We start from the raw sequence: 17,037 nt of genomic DNA, 5'->3' as shown, positions 1-17,037 counted from the left end.
TTTTGCATTTGGGTCGAAGGTGAAGCAGTCTGATGTAGGCAAGGGTACCTGCCCTGCAAAACCTCATTAGCCTAATTCTTTAATTGATTCAACTCTGATGCTTTTAGTTATTTATTTTGCTCATTTAGGTATTCACATAAATCCTTTTACAGTTTGACTTGCAGCCTAGGCTACATAGATGTATTTTTTTTTTGCAAACATTCATAAACTATCATAACTTAAAATACAAGTCTGTAAAATTCTATATATGAACAGCCGTGTAAACAGACCGTTACAGCCTCAAAATCCATACAAGTTATAGTTGTCAAATAGGGGAGAGCGGGTAAGTTGACGTGTGTAAGTTGTCGCAGTGGCTTTATTTCTGAAAAAGCAGAGCCAAAAGTCTAATTACAAAAATGTTTACTTTCTTAATAAGAGGTTACCTATGTTGAATACAACAGTCTAAGTCAAAGCACTCTAACATAAAAGCAATTTGTATACCTGAAAGTAAATAATGAAAATCTTGGTGTTTTTCTTCTCATTTCTTTCTTATAAAGGAATCAAAATAATTAAACATTGTGAAACATAAAAGCAAGGGTCAGCTATGACCTGATAATAAATCGAATGGTTTAGTGAAGCTGTGTGCTGAGGGAAGGGACCTTTGTCAGGAAAGCCTGGGTGGGGCATGTTCACATTGATTTCAGGGCATGTTGTGATAACTATCCAAATCCTTTTTTTTTTTTTTATTAGAAAGAGCTTTACATTAATTATTTTCTGAATAAATAAGATTTTGGTACTTGCAGTAGCAAGTGGCCTCTCTGCTGGACCAGTATAGGATACAGTCACAGAGGCAGATTACTATTACTGTTTTCTTTAACTGACTAAGAAGCCATTTAACATAATAAAACATCAAATTAAATGTGTATGTATTACATACTTAATCTAGCTAGAAAAATATATAGGCTATCGTATCTCAGTAGTAAGGCACTGCTGAGAAATACACCAATGAGTAAAAAGTGTGACATGCCCTGCTCTCCCCTAATGTTAGTATTTGTGGTAAAAGCTTCGTCAATCAATTTCAGACTGTCTTCAATCCAATGAACCAAAGACAAATAAATCAAAATTAAGCAATTAGTTGTAGGGCCACTGTGTGCAATGACAGACGGACTGAGGCTTTAACTTCCCATGGCCAAGCAGCTTTCTCAGGTTGTGGAATTACAGCGTAAATCAGCTGTACTGTTTTCTGAAGACACTCATGCTAGACAGAGCAGAGAATGCAGCAAATCTGTAGCTAGTCACCAAGAATGCTTGTACCAGCTTATGCTTACAACTTTGTGATTTCCATAATGCTCTCCATATATGAGGGTGACAGAGAGAGAAAGCAGGAGGGCAATATGGAAATGACAAGGTTGTAAGGATAAACTGATGGGTAGCCATGAGCCATGAAGTGCAAGTATGCAGGTTTTTATTCCAACCAGTCACTACACCAGGTGATTTCACCTCCTCTCTGGTTGAAGTTTTGCTAATCGGTGAAATCACCTGGTGTAGTCTTTGGTTGGAATGAAAACCTGCATCCTCTTGGCCCTCCATGGCACATGGTCGCCCATCCCTGTGAGTCAAAACGTGTGCTTTATCACGGGGCACTGATTACCCAGCCAGTGACTGGCTCGTGAGTATGACCGCAGAATGTGAGCTCATGGAGGCTGAGCAGTAACTGAAAGAAAATGACCAATGGAATGTCAGACCTTTAATTTCATTTAGAGCTGATGACATTAATTCTGGAGATCTTTACCTCTGAAGAGCCCATATAGAACTGAAGGGACCCAGAACTGACCTGCTCACTGACCGGAAAGCACTGGTAGCATATGTTTATTTTAATCATAAAAATTTTAAAATTATTAAAGAATTTAAATCTACAGTCACCTTGGGAGATGGGAGGTGGGGGGCATTTATGAGTTTAGGCATTTAGCTGAAATCACCAAAATGAAATCACCAAAACTACTAGTAACCAGTGATAAGGAGTGCAGTGGTCAGGGCCTTAGTGCCCACAGTATGCCTGTGACCATAGAACAATCATAGAGGTTTTTTTTAGAAAGCAATTAGAGTGAGTTCAGTTAATCAGACCTCCAAACATGTTGTTTGTTACTCTGCAGAATCTCAGAAGCTTTTAAGAATGAAACTAGATATTACTTAGTAACAGTTTAATTTGTATAATAAAAGGGAAAAGTACAAAAACTATTTTACAAAGTTTTAGGTTTATAAAGACATCTTGTCAAAATCGCAATAGTATTGCAATGGGATAGTAAAAGAGATTACTTTTAAAACATAGCAAGCTTTATGAATTGGAATCAATATGTGAAAAAGTACATGCACAACAAATAGTTACATTTTCAGTTGACTGTTCATAGAGTAATTACATGTTCATACCTCACAAAATCAATCTGATGATCAATTATACCATGCATTGCATCTGGTTTGGTCCACCTTACATTGCCAGTTTTTGCAGAATATGTTACAGGATAGTGAGTTAGAAAATAATATGATTTAGGCAACTGGTGTGATTTATGAAAGCATACCAATATCTCAGTTCTCAGTTGTTACTGGCTACTCATTTGGTGTCTCACTGTGTGAAAAAATTAAGTAATATTTCAACAAAAATAGCAATGATACTTCCATATATACCATCTATCCACATGAATTTGACAAAAAAAACAACAACAACAAAGACAGTATGATAAAAATAAGACAAACCAGAACATTTTACTGAGGGATAATACAAAGAATTTGCTTGAATAATGGAAACAATGATAAATTGTTTAAGAATTAGTCATTTTAGGAAATATGCTCCTTTATGTTGGCCTTACTTCTTCCCGATCATCTAAACATTTATCTCATCCATTGTAAGTTATTACTTATGTTGACATCACTTCAGTTATTCAATTATTCATACACCTAGAAATGAAGATACAGAGTTACCTTAAGATATCTTTACACTACTCACTTTGCTGGAACCACAGTAGATAGATAGTAGTTTTACCACTCAAAAAGCCTAAAGGTTGTAGGAAGGTTCTCCTGGCCAGGGGGCACAGCAAGGGGGAAGTGGTAATGGTTAATAGGGTCCCAAGCTGAATAAACTTCCAAAAGTCTGGATTTCTGGGACCTTTTTATGGTTATAGTCCATAGTTTATAGTCCATTGTGGCCCTATTATGTACCAGTGTCACATCATGTCCAGGGGGCTGGAAATCCCTGCAGCACTGCTGTTCAGGGCATGTATTTCCTTGCCTTCATCCTGGGTATGATGTGAATGTCTCTGATGTCATCGTGTTGAAGCAGCCAACACAGGTAGCGCTCCGTCCCCATGCCCCATCCACTGGTGAGGAGTGGTATTACCTGCCGCATGTTAATGTACCACTTGTAGGCCTCCTCTGGCACTGCATGGTGTCTGAGAGCCTCCTGTACCATCTCAGGGGTGGAATGGCGTTCACCAAGGCCCACAGTCTCCCCGAGCCCCAGAAGAAGGTCAGCGGCTTTGCCCTTGCACTGCCCTGTGCCCTCCACATAGGCCTGGTAGAAGGGAACTCCTAGGTGGTCCATCTCAGTCAGCCACACAGCTCCACCATATTTCTCTATCAATACCCGCTCCCCTTTACGGGTTAGCTTTCTGCCAAACTGGGGCTGGCCATCCTGTACCCATTCTAGGCAGTCAGCAGAGGGCATCATGGGAATGGCCTGGTCTAGAGTGACTCTTGGTAGTGGGGTTTTCCCATCCAGCTTACTCAGCATGTCTGTGACATGTGTTAGGGTCCCAGCAGTGTTGAGGATTATATCAGAGTGTTTCTTCAGCATGGAATTGGTGAGATGAGCCATGTACCCCTCTGCTATATGAATGGCATTGTCCATGTCACCCAGTAGTTCGCACTCCACGTGGTAGAACTGGTTCAAGTGTGTGGCATCAGGATCTTCCCCTCTGAAGCTAGGAGATATGTAGTAGGTCCCCGGCAGGTTCTCCTGGAAGCGGAGGAAGTATTCTAGTACAAACTGCATTGAGTCAGCCAGGTAGACGTCCTGGCCCAGCATGTTAACAAAAACTGGCTCTGAGTCAGATCCCAGGCCCATTGGGGAGGAGATGGTGTCAGTGGTGAGAGGGGTCAGAGCATAGGAGTACTGGCAGGTATTGTGGAAATATTCCACTGTGCTGTGGAAAAGAGTATTTTGAATCTGGAACAGGTTGCGGTACCATTGGCTCTTGATGGCAAGTGTGGAGTGGGTCGGAGGGTCTTCCCATGAACGGGGAGGCCTGCACTGGGTGATTGTAGAGTGGATCTTTTTAAGGGCCTCAGGTTGGGCAGCAGGGCCATCCAGAGATGACACATATCCGGGGTAGCTTTGGAAGTATTCTGGTTGCAGTTCAGCAGGCTTGGTGCCATCTGGTGAAGGTACCAGAGGGATCAGCTTGGTGTGAGCATAATCAATTTCAAAGCCCTCAAAGATCAGTGCAACACCTCGAGCTGCCATCCCCTCTTCCAGTAGCCGGGCTACTTTACAAGTGGCTAGGATCAGTGCATTGTAGTCTGCTTCCTCCATTTTGAAGATGTCACTGGATTGTGGTTTGCGTGGCACCAAGACAGTTAGTCCAGGGGTGTTTGGGTATGGTGTGAGAAATGCAACATGCTCACTGTCCTCCCACACTCTCCACTGTTGCTCCTCTCCACGTACAATACGAGAAAACAGGTCATCATGAGAAGGGTCTCCTAAGAAGTCATAGCAAGAGGGTGCATTTGGTGTTGGCAATTTGTTTCTAATCTTGGCCTGTACCTGGTCCAGCACTTCATCATCCCAACGAGGGCCACTCTTTGAGGTGCAGTAGCCAGCATCATAAGCCTGGAATTCCTCTTCTTCGGCAAGATGGGGGTGCCAGTTGGGCACTAAGCCATGAAGTGGCAGCAGTCTGATTTGGGCTGCCTGATTGGGGGTTGGATTGAAAACCAAGGCACAGCGCTGCACTCCCAGTCGATCACATAGCAGGCTTGACACAGCTCTTGCTCCTTGTAGCATAGACACAAAATCAGGTATAGCCAACTGGAAGATGCTGCTTGGCCCGCTAAGAGTTTTTCTAGTCAGAATGGTTGCCCCTGGTGTCCAGGGGTTGGAATGTAGGTAGGCAACCAGCTCATCAGTCTCCCAGATCACATCAGAGAAGCTCTTCATGGGTCTGAGGACTTCTACTCGTGAAATGCCACTAATCATAGAGGCCACAAACATCACACCAGCATTGGTTTCGATGATGGCATCACCTTTAGTGTCCACAGCAATGATTCCTGCACAGCTCCCTTTCAGATTTTCAGTCATCACTTCTCTACATGCCTGCCTAAGGCTATAGCCTTTGTGATGGTACAGACTGGCAACTTTCTGTGCAACTGTGTGCCTCAGAAATACATCTCCATCCCCAGAGCAGGTAACAGCTAGCGTGTCATCAGCATATATTCCTGCTCCTACTACTGCTGTATCCCCAACTCGCCCTTTCAGCTTCCCTACTAACCCACCTGTAGATGTTGCAGCAGCCAACTTGCGCCAGCGATCCAAGGCTACAGCTCCAACTGTCTGGGGGTGATTGTTTTTTGAAGTATTTCTAACACTGAGCTTCGCAGTTAACTCTTTGTGGCGTACATCAGTGTAGAAGTACTCAGGCCCCATAGGTTTCTCCTTCTCCTCCAAACCTTGCAAAAACTCCTCAGCCCCATCTCCCACAATGAGTGAGTGTGAGCTTTTCTCCATGACACACCTGGCTGCTTTTATTGGGTTCTTCACGCTCTTCACACAAGCGACAGAGCCTGAATTCATTGCATTGCCATCTACTATGGTCGCTTCCATCTCATTTTTGCCATCTTTGTTGAATACAGAGCCTTTACCAGCATTGAAGAGGAAGCAGTCCTCCAGCGCTTCCACTGACCTCTGAACTGCATCCAGACCGCTGCCACCTTGTTGAAGCACCTGGGCTCCAAGCGTTAATGCTGTCTGTAGGGCAAACTCAATAACATCCACCACTTTTGTGTTCAACATCATCTCCTCTCCAGCCCCACCATGGATCACCAGGGTATAGTCTGGACTCATGCCAGAGGCAGAGTCAACGGTGGCATTGCCTGTTTTTGGGCCTCCTGGAGAGTGATACATCTCTCCATTCATTTGCCCCGCTTGACCCTGTTGGAGCAGACACTCCAGGGCTCCCATCTGGCATGCAATGGCATACCTAACAGCTAGGAGCATCACTAGCTTCAGGTTTACCTTCAGGCTTTCTTGAAGCTTCTCCAGTACCAGCGCAAAGCTCCCTTTCCCATTAAGCACCATGCGGACCTTGTCTCTCCTCCCTAGGTAGGTTACAGCTAGCTGATCTTTGGCATAGACATTCCCCACTGCACACTCCACGCCCTCCATCAGATCTTTACCTGTGAGGTACACAGATGGACATCCAAAGGGGTCAAGGAACTTCTTCAGTGGGTTGTCAGACGGCATGGACCAGCGCAGGGCAGCTAGGTGGGGACCGACGCCCTGACCACTTTTGGTATTTTTGATGATGTTCTTATGCTCCAGAAAGGCAACATGGAACAAGCGTAGGAGGTCAGTAGTATATTGGGTTGTGTTATCTGGGCCAATGCAGGATGCTAAAGCACCTACTAACTGGCGGGAACGCATGGTAAGAGAGTATGTTGGATCGCAACGGCCATGTTTGTAATGCCGCATATGGGTAGGTGTGACAAGGATGTGATTGGCAGCAGATTCCCCAAGAGTCTGCCTTAGTGAAAGCTGCAAAGAGAAGTTGATCCAAGCATCATACAGGCCTCTCTGCCCTCGGATTGTAGAAAAGACATCAGGGTAAGAGGACACCTCAAAAGTGATAATTGGATGAGTTGCTTTTAAGGAAGGGCTGGGGTTGGGGTTATTCATTCCTTGCAAGGGGAATGTTAGGGAAGTTGGGGAAACAGAACTAGCACTGTTTACCGTGACAGACCCATTGCTGTTTCCTGTGTCAGTATGGACTAGGTTTAGGTTAACAGTCTCAGACAGATGGTACACACACTCAGCCACAAGTCCAGCCACCATCCCATCCACGGCACTGTGCTCAAACACCATCCCAGCTGTGCTGTCCTTGAACACCACCACGTTCACCACCTGTCAAGACAATAGAAAAACAAAAGCTTACGTGTTAATGCGTGTTAGTGCCTTTTGTAAATCACTGATTGCTGAAACCACTTATCATCACTGAAAAATGCACTGATAATAGCTTTATGTGCTGAAATGTTTGTTTGAATTTTTCTTTGTCTTCACTTTTTTATACTATATCAAATAAAAAAAAGTTGGTTTTTTTTGTTTGTTTTTTTCATCTCACTATCTCAGTTTCCTAATGTCCTTTTTGAGGCTTGATGTCCTAACTGGCTGATGTGTGGCCTTTTTGAACTGTGCTTTTGAGCCAACACAGAAATTATAATTCACCATATGAGTATGTGTGCATGTGATAATTTAATAAACTGAGGTTTGCTCTGTGCAGTTAAAGGATCACTTTAGTCAAACCCACTCAAATACAACCAAATATATATCATGTGACTTTATTGAGAGTCTAACATGATGACTTTGTATCATAGTACATGAAATAAGTGTTTTCTTTAAATTATCCAGATGTAAACACTGGTATAAATCATGGGATACTGAGTAAGTGTAATGTAATAATGAATAAGTGTGTGGGGTTTGGCTAATTTGACAGAGTTGTAGAGAGCATGGATCGGCAGGCTTTCCTCTGTGCAATGTACTGAATCCTGCACCAGTCCATGTAACAGTTGCATTAATTGCAAAACAGAAAAAGGGGTGCTGCTCTGAAATCTTCTACAGAGAAGGGTTTAAAATTTACTTACTGAATGGAATAATTTAGGTCAATCTGTATTACTTGTGCTCACAGAAGATAAGAGACGGGCTCTTTAATGAGGAAATCCAAAAAATCTGACTCACTAACAGGAATGAATACAATTCTATCACAGCAGCATCACATGACAATTCCCGATTCCCATGATACTGTTGTGTCTCTTAATCTTTCTATTCCAAGAAAGGCCTTTAACTAAAAAGAGCAGGAGAAAGCTTGATTTGATTTTGTTCTGAAATCTTTATCCAGATCCCATCCAATACCTTGTCGTAGTATCTCAGACTGGGCCTGTCTCCTCCCCCCAACCTGACTGCATTCAGGATGTCAGCCAGTTCAGAGGGTGGGTTGCAGTCCTCCAGAGAGAGAGCCAGCACGGCGCTCTCCATCAGCTCCAGTGATGTGGCTGCGGCCCCTCCTTGCTGCAGGATCTCTTCCCTGAGGGCAGCCCAGGCCTTGCGCTCCAGGGCAGAGAGGCTGCAGATGGCAGGGGGGTCGTTCTTTTTGCCCGCACTGGGCTGGCTCATCACCTGAGCCACCTGGTTGTAGATGTCGAGGAATGGTAGAGCAGAAATTGGCCCCCCAGCGCTGGGACGGCACAGTATGTTAACAGGGAACACTCCTCCAACACAGGTGATGATGGCGTGGAGGCTATCTGGGTAGACCTAGAAATGAAGATGCTAGATATTAGATGGATGGATAAATGGATACCTGAAAACTATTTAATTTGTCATGTGGCTATGAATCAGCTCTCTAGTTCTGCCCTCCCAAAAGTCTCACCTTGATCTCATCTTGATTTCTGCCAGGAATCCGGCTGGCGGCGAATACCTCAGACTGCTGCGTGCGCTCCGTCGGCACGTTCCCCTCCACCAACGAGGGCTCGCTGTACAGCTTCGCCACCGCCCAGAGCAGAGTGGCAGCCCTCTCCAGCTGAGTACACGTCTTTGCCCTGGAGGGGGGCAGGACGGCAGGGAGGGCTGTGGAGGTGGGCAGGGGGTCAGCACAGGAGAGCAGTCGGCTCTTGAACTGCTCCGTCACCCAGTTCTCTCGGCCCGAGGCGCTGGCCGCCAGTTTCTGCTGGGCCTCCTGGAGGAGCTCCCTCTGCTGTCCCAGCGTGCTTTTGAACTCGGGGTAAAGGTCGGGGTTCAGAGTGAGCTGGAGAACGCGGCCCACCTCTTGCAAGGTCACATCCAGCTCAGGGATAGGGTAATCAAGAAGGGCCATCCTGTTGAGAGAGAGAGAGAGAAAGAGAGAGAGAGAGAGAGAGGGTAATTAATGGAGAGAAAATAAATGGAGACAGAGCAGGAAGGAGAGGTCACGCGCTATCAATTCACCTTGTGCTGAGTTCATGAATGTAACTGCTGCAGTTTCCCAATCTGCACGTGGCTGCCTCCCTCACAAGACCATTGTCAGTTTGCATGACAGGACAATTCAGGACAAGGACTCTGTCAAGTTCTATAGGTTGAGTTATGCTCAATGCAGCCAATACATGATCCATCAGCCAAAGTCTCAAAACCATCAGAAGCTGTTGAACATTTGAATAGCAATGATTGTATTGACAACAGATACCTATAGGACTGTGTGAGAAAAATAAAGTATGTTCACTGTACTATTTGTTTTTGTACCAGAAATGTCACAAGTTTCACTCACAAAAATAAACCTTAAGCCTTGGACACACACACACACACACATACACACACACACACACACACTACAGTATATCATATCAGTATGCAACATCTGAACATCACCAACCCAATCTCATCCCCTTACATACATTTTCTCCACATGATGTCCAACCTTTTTCATATTATAGTAAGGCCAGTAAGTCAATTAGTCAATTTATGCGTACAAGCAGAAGGGGCTGACGAGACAAACACAGGTCTCTTTGTGTATTAATCCGGCAAACATGAATGGAATGCATCCAAAGTTTGCTTGGTGGATCCTGAGTAAGACAATACCCCCTGGACTCAGCAGCTATACTGACCTTAGTAATGACTTATAACCCCCCTCACACGTGAAACGAGTTACTTCTCTACCTCAATTAAGACACACACACACACCCATCCTGAAAAAAGAATAGTCTGGTATTTTGCATCGCTGGTTGTCATGGGAATATGTCCCTCGCTGTATGACTGTGTTGGGAAATTAGATTTCTGCTGATTCGCCCCATCAGTTCAAGTCGTCCACACAATGGTTCTGCAGTGATCCTGATCTTGTGATTTGTGACGGATGCAGAACTAGATTCCACTAGCTCAGATACTGACTAAAAGTAGAAGGAAACACTGTCTGTGGATGTAAAAAAACAAAAATGTAATATATTTTTTATGTTTGCTGTATGTGAATGGCAGTTTTCTATATGAATGAATGATTGTATCATGCAGTCTAACAGCATGGGAAAGCTGAAATTGTCTGTTTAGGCCTATGGAATGACTCTATTGATAGATAACCTGAAACAAAATTTGTATAAAAGAAATCTTGAAAGGAAAACCAACCCAGCACCAACAGAAAGAACCTTGTCTATTATCTAAATAGTAAGAGAGCAGTCAGTACTCATGAAGGATTTGGGTTTGAGGACTTCCCAGATGTTCATGACAGACATCATAACTATTCTCAAGAGAAGTAGGGTAATTACCAAAAATCAATCAGAAATGTGAGTTCCCTGTTCCACTTTAATTTACATATGTTCTAATATTACCCAGTAGCTTATGCTCTATGGGAGTATGTCAACTTTGCCATTGGAAGGATCATAGATAAGACTGCTGTTAAGAAAACTAGTACCTATCAATAGAAAAGAGCTAAAGACCTGATACACTCCTTTATTTATCTATTTATTTTGTGTGGGTGTAGATAGGGAGGTTAATCTTGTAGGGTAGGTGCTGAGCCCAATGGTGTTTATATAAAACTGTCAATAATAATAGGAATACCATTTGTCTGTTTGGTGGCACCCACCAATGTGCAGATATTAGGTAGATGGTCTGTTTAATTATATATGAACATACACATACATTTCATGTATATTGGTCTGTTATATATATATATATATATATATATATATTATTTCCGTAATTTTCTCCTTTCTCTTTGCCCTGAATTTTGATGCATAGTTATTTTGTTGGTGTTTTGTTATCAGTATTGTCTCCCTTATCTTCTCTTCACTCCTCATTGGTGTAATATTCATATGTTCTGTACTCAATTTACCTCATTTACAAACTAATAAACATTTGATCATAAAAGGAAATGTGAGTTACAATAAATTTCAAGCATTGGTTGGACAATATTCTATTCTATTCAAAGAATGGCAGTCGTAGTCAATTGCAAAGCAATGCAAGACAGTGGTAATATAACACTTTTGTTATGGACCAGAGACAAACTAGACCTGAAATGATCAGCCTATAGAGGGAGGGCATCCAACATGAATCACACAAGTGTGCTAAAATTCAACATAGGTGATCAAATCTGATTATATGACCTTTTTTTTGGCTTTAATTTAGTGAGATACTTCCCCATTAGTTATTTCCTTAATATGTTATTCCATTCCTTTTACTCTTTAAATCTTCTTTATCAACAAACCCAAGATCATACTTTCATTCATACTTTATCAAACAGGTCTCTGTAAGTGCTGATACACATATTGTACACTTAAACATGACATTACATTGTCTTGTCCGTATATAATTCACAGTTCATTATAGAATTTAGGTGAAGACATTTTGTAAAAAAAGAGTTTCAGCTTACCTCAGTATGGAAAACTCTCCACGATCTGGCCAGTCAGTAAGATGGAGAGACAGTCAGTGGAAAGAAAGTGTGGTTGCACTACAAAAACAAGGGTCTCTGTCTATAATATGGAGCTAGTGATTCCAATTAAGGAATTCAATTTCCTGTCTCTCTCTCTCTCTCTCTCTCTCTCTCTCTCAGAGAACCCAACCCAGCTGTGACAACGTGCTGGAAAACAAATTTTATTTTCATGCATACGGGAAGAAAATCGTCGGCATTTCTGCAATCTTCTTCACGTTAACAGCATGTACATTCTTTATATGACCAGTAAAAGTTCTCCGCCAGAATGAGATGATGTTACATGATGTTCCCTACCAGCTACAGTATCATCACTCAACCTTATTGAGTAAGGGGTAAACACCTGAAAGTACATTCTGTGACTTCATGTCTGGGGCTGGAACCATCTGTTTCTTTATAATGTTAGGATTTTTGTTAACTGTACCACAGTGAACAGTCCACATGTGTTGTCCTGACCAATCACCATGAGTGTAAAGGGCAGGAAAGTTTCTGGTGGATTTCAAACCTTACCAACTAATTTGACTACCTTACCAGTTGAAAAGATTTTTAGAATATAACAGAACCAAAAGATGCTTATATACCAGCCAAAGTGACTAATGGAGTCGGTTGGCTGGTCGAGTCACTTACCAGCCGCAGTCATAATTTACTTAGACCCTCAATGAGAACAAGGGAAAACTCCCACGAAAACCTCATTAGGAAAAAAAGGAAGAAACAAAATACACAGAATAAAAACAATACACAATAAGAACGCTTGGGTGAAATGTCAGTTAATTCAGACTCTTTATTCCATAAAAGCTTAATTTCTTCCACACTTTGTGACTGACTCATCTATTTAAATGGTCTCATTGTACTCTACTGATTTAGAATGTTGCAGTATTAAATTTTCTGTTTGAGTTAATGTGATAGCTTGAGTCATTGGGTTTCCTTTGGGCTGTTGTATTATATTATTATGACTATTATCTGTCAAATGCCTCAGCCTGGGAGTGCAAAGCTTCATTAGGTGTACTGCACATTCCGAGCAGGCATTTGTAAGCTGCATCTTCTGTAGTAGTAGTACACCACTATAGATTACCTGACATATGTCTTTTGTCCAGTGAACCATTTTCATATAAACTTTCTCATTGCCAACTCTCTGACTGTAAATTCTGTTTTTGAATACATTTGTATCAGGCTGCCGTCACATTAGACTGGTGTGGTTACAGTAGAATAAGAGGGCAGGAGACTCAGTTAGCTCCCTGTCTCTTATAAGCTGTTCTGTCTTCTCTTGTAATGATCTTATTTCCAAGAACATGAGAGGTTTTCTGTGAATTTTGGATTTGATGTATAGTCATTTTGTTATCTCTGGGCTAACTTATCTGAAATATAATCGTCAAAAACCTCCGACCGCTTACAGAGAGTCAAAAGGCTTCTTTCATTCTGAAAATGAGGAACATGATATTGATTAATTTACAAATGCATTGCATGCTTGTTGATGTACTTTACCTCATTCAGTACTGCATCTAGACCACCTGACTTGGGTCTTTTATCCCATTGAGGATTTTCACATTGACTTTGACGTTACCACAATCAGACTGAAGTTTTCTTTGTTGCTTTATCTTCACCTATTCATAGAGACAACTTGAAGTGACCTTTTTAACCTTGTGACTGTGAACACTCTGCTCATTATGCTTTTACTGGCACTGGACGTCTCTCCCTCCTGATTAGATTTGTGTGGTTTCAGTAGAGTAAAGACTATATAGTCGACTTATTGGAACTATTATCAGTCCAATTACCCAATTTCCCCACAGGAACCCATTGTTTCATCTCCTGCTATTTTATCAGTGAAATGTATCATAAAACCCAGACCGCTGCCTGAAGGTCAGCAGGTCTGTTAAACGCACTGGACATTTATTCCAGCATGTGACTGACTAGTATCTTAAGCAGGCCTATGCTTTAATTTGCATCGGACATCTCTCCCTCATCATTAGATTTGTGTGATTTCATTAGAATGAAAGTGAAATGAATGAGATGCCTTGAGTCAAGGAGGTAGTTCAGCTCAGTTTCTTTGTTTTTTTTCAAAAGCTGTTATGTAAATCAAGATAACTCACTTAAAAATCCATAGAATCCATGCCTTTATTCGGCACTTAAAAATGTTTTTATTGGCAACTGAACAGATCTGCATTATTTCTTAAACATGTTAGAGCTCTTTTTGTTTTCAATTAACTAATTGGTTCAGTTTAATTTGGCACTATTAGCAGTGTTTATTAACAGTGGAAAGGCGACCACGCCTTTTTGTCCATGAGCGAAGGAACATTTCTGTGATAACATACAAGCCACACACACATAGTTGTAGTCCTAAGATAGAACCTCTGATTCATCAGTTTCTATGGCAAAAAGAGATATGGCTACACTTCTGGTTGGAGAGTAGTTTTAAGACATGTAATGAAACTAGCAGTTTAACATTAGGTTGGTGGTAGTTCAACTAAATCCAAATTTGGATGGTGTTTTAGTATTTTAGTACTTTTTTGTCATTTTGAGGAACTACTGCAAAGAGAGGCAAATGACAAAAAGTTTTGGATGGGTGTGGGAAAAAGATGCCTCAGATATGGGAGTTTTAGGGAAATTATTTAGTCCAACTGTTGTGTTTCCTGCTGTGCCGCCATGGCTTTTGCCATATCCAGTGGTAGAGTTACTTGATACAGTCAATAGAATAGAGATAAAGAAACAACAAGTGAAGGTATAGTGTTCTCGAATGGTCTCTAAGTGTTATGGATTTCTATTTCTATATGGATTTCCGATTTCAAGAAATGGAAATCGGTATTGATCTCAGTAAGGCAGAAGCCAAAAGCTCAATAAAGAGACAAAATAAAATAAAATGGCAAAATGAATGGGATAAAGAAGTGAGAGGTCGACATAATATCCAAAAGGAAGTGGGAAAAGCAAGAAGTTTGGGAAAAAGAAAAGAAGAATCCATCATTTTGAGGTTAAGAATGGGTCACACGGGATTAAATAACATGTTTATTGTAAAGAACCACCCAAATGTGATTATTGCCATCAAACAGAAACAACTGAGCACGTTTTGCTGGAATCTTCTTATTACAGAGAAAAGAGAATAAGGTTAAGGGATTTTTTTGAGCAAAAAGGTATGCTCAAAAAATCCCTATGCAAATCCCGTATGCAAATCTTTCAAGAATTTTAAAGAAATATTTGGATGATCATTAGGAGATTGTTTTGATTTTTTATTTCAGTTCCTAAGAGATAGAGGGTTGATGAACAGGATTTGAGGGTTTTTGTGATAATTGAGATGTTGGTTCATACTCCTGTCTAGTTGGTGGCGGTAATGCGCCAAAAGTTGTTTGCCAACCGCAGTAAAAATCCAAAGAAGAAGAACGTCAACTATTTGTTTCCGGTTTGTCGTTGTCTAGTCTGACCCCCGGCGTGAGGGGAATTGTGCCTCTTTTTTTAAGGACAAATCTTTGGTGTAGTTTCTAAAACGTAAGTTGCCCTGTATTTTTTGGCAGTTTGGACTTGTGTTTTCACTTCCACCATATCCCCCGCTCTTTGTTGTGAGTATGTGTCGCTAACGAACCCGGCTAAATGTAAGGTCAGTGCTTGCCAAGCCTAGACGCTAGTTAGCATGCTAGGCTAACAAGCTAGTCAAGTGATTTTTGACTTTCCATTGAGCCAGCCATTTTCTAAAGACAGTTGACCCTTGGCAGTTTATTTCAGCCTTGTGCAGCTTTTCGTCTGTTACGTAGTGGCCATGGTTACAGAAATGTCGTGGGGAAAACAGGGAGCTAGTGAGCCGCGACGTTTGTTCAAGCTGTCAAATTTTGCTTGATTGATACCGTTAGCTGCACTGTCAACGAGATGAAACTGTCCTGGTGATGATGTTGTTTTGCTAGGAGTGTTATCATTTGTCCCATGCCATTATCTCAGCGTGGGTGTAACCTAAACAGATCAGATGGGACTGGAAGAGGTCGTTAGTGGCTATCGAGTATAAGGACGTCATGCACTTCAATGGAGATTTAAACTATTTCAACTTTCATTTCGTCTTTAAAGCTGAATTAGTTAATGGAATATCATTAATATGGCTTATGGATAAAACGAGAGGTTGCTTTTGGGCTCCACAACAGAATATAAATGTATTAAATCGTGACTCCATGCCAGGGACATCACTAATAAAGAGTGTAAGTCATATGAGTCTAAATAGACTGGCTGGCTCTTTGCATAGCTTCTGATTGCAAAGCAGAAACTGTGTTGATAGTTTATCTCTTCAACACCAAAGCATTGTTCTCTCTGTCCACCCATGCCTTCTCTCTGTCTGTTCATTCACCCATTCATCGAGCTCCTACCAGTTACAGACTTTTTGGTCCAAATGGGCACACTGACCTTTTAAACAGGATGTCCACGGGCATTGAAAATTCTTGAAACTTTGTAGATTTAAAAGTAAAGTAAGGCCTCAAGTTTTTGAAAATGAATGGGATAGCCTTGAAAGTATTGCCTCAGTTCTCTCTGTCCTAGGATCAGCACTTCACATCATGAGGAAAACCCTGTGATGGAGATTTGTGTTGATACAGCAGCAGTTTTAAAATGAATGACTTCACCAGGATTTCTTGACAAGATCATGAGTAAAAAATGAGGGTATGTCATGCCATACCCCAAAACATGCCAATTTTTAGTCCTTGAATTTCACCCAAAAAGACCTTGAAAGTCATTGAATTTGTTGTCCGAGTAAATGTGGTGTCCTTGTTTAAAGGCTGGTCCCCATGTCAGCGTATGAGTTGTTCACTTCCACAAATCCTGATGCAACCTTGCGATATACAGAATTTGGTTCCCTCTACCCCTAACCTCTGCTCTCCTCTACCCAGGTGCCAGGGTGTCCCCCCCCTCCCCATGCGTGGGTCCCTGATGGGCGGCTGGTCTCGCAGTGCGGTGCTGGAGCTGTACCGAGCGTTGCTCCGTGCAGGGCGCCACCTTCAGTACACCGACCGCAACTACTACCGCTGCGCCGTGGCCCGCGAGTTCCGCCGCTGCCAGGCCCTGACAGCGCCCGGAGACAAGGAGGACGCGCTGAAGCGGGGCCAGTTCTTCCTCAGCAGCCGACTGGGCGGGCTGATGTAGGGGGTGAAGGGGTTAAAGATCATCTGGAGCAGGACGTAAAGACCGGTATCTCTCAGGTGGGTCTAAGGAAATACTCGGAGTATGTCAACTGTGCAAATTTCTAGAACTCCGACATTGTGTCTCGTTCTTTTTGGGGGGATGATGGTTGATGTAGTTTGGTAGGACCGGGCGAAGCTCAAGGGTCACTTGTAACAACATGCTGATGAAGAGATTGTGTGTGATGTATGTGCATTGTAGGTGTACTAGAGAGTCC

The 17,037-nt window shown here is 42.3% G+C and overlaps 2 protein-coding genes across 3 annotated transcripts; one reads left to right on the top strand and one right to left on the bottom strand.

Moving 5' to 3' along the window:
- Window positions 1-3,241: 3,241 nt before the first annotated feature.
- LOC139917283 (uncharacterized) lies at window positions 3,242-8,413 on the bottom strand. Its single transcript, XM_071906383.2, has 3 exons — window positions 8,153-8,413; window positions 6,977-7,147; window positions 3,242-6,562 (listed from the first exon to the last, which is right to left on the bottom strand). Exons 1-3 carry the CDS (start codon window positions 8,411-8,413, stop codon window positions 3,242-3,244), a joined length of 3,753 nt encoding a protein of 1,250 aa, XP_071762484.2.
- Window positions 8,414-15,075: 6,662 nt separating this feature from the next.
- LOC139917291 (mitochondrial ribosome and complex I assembly factor AltMIEF1-like) lies at window positions 15,076-16,784 on the top strand. Of its 2 annotated transcripts, none has more exons than XM_071906393.1 (2): window positions 15,076-15,155; window positions 16,532-16,784. In XM_071906393.1, exon 2 carries the CDS (start codon window positions 16,557-16,559, stop codon window positions 16,782-16,784), a length of 228 nt encoding a protein of 75 aa, XP_071762494.1. In that variant the 5' UTR covers window positions 15,076-15,155; window positions 16,532-16,556. The 2 variants fall into 2 exon arrangements, with proteins under 2 accessions (XP_071762494.1, XP_078140997.1); XM_078284871.1 differs by having other exon boundaries at window positions 15,104-15,226.
- Window positions 16,785-17,037: the final 253 nt, after the last annotated feature.

The sequence above is a fragment of the Centroberyx gerrardi genome, chromosome 7 (assembly GCF_048128805.1).
Source record: "Centroberyx gerrardi isolate f3 chromosome 7, fCenGer3.hap1.cur.20231027, whole genome shotgun sequence".
In the NCBI taxonomy this organism is placed as follows: Eukaryota; Metazoa; Chordata; class Actinopteri; order Beryciformes; family Berycidae; genus Centroberyx; species Centroberyx gerrardi.
Note: the sequence above shows the minus strand (reverse complement) of the source record. Positions and strands in the feature narration are given on the sequence as shown.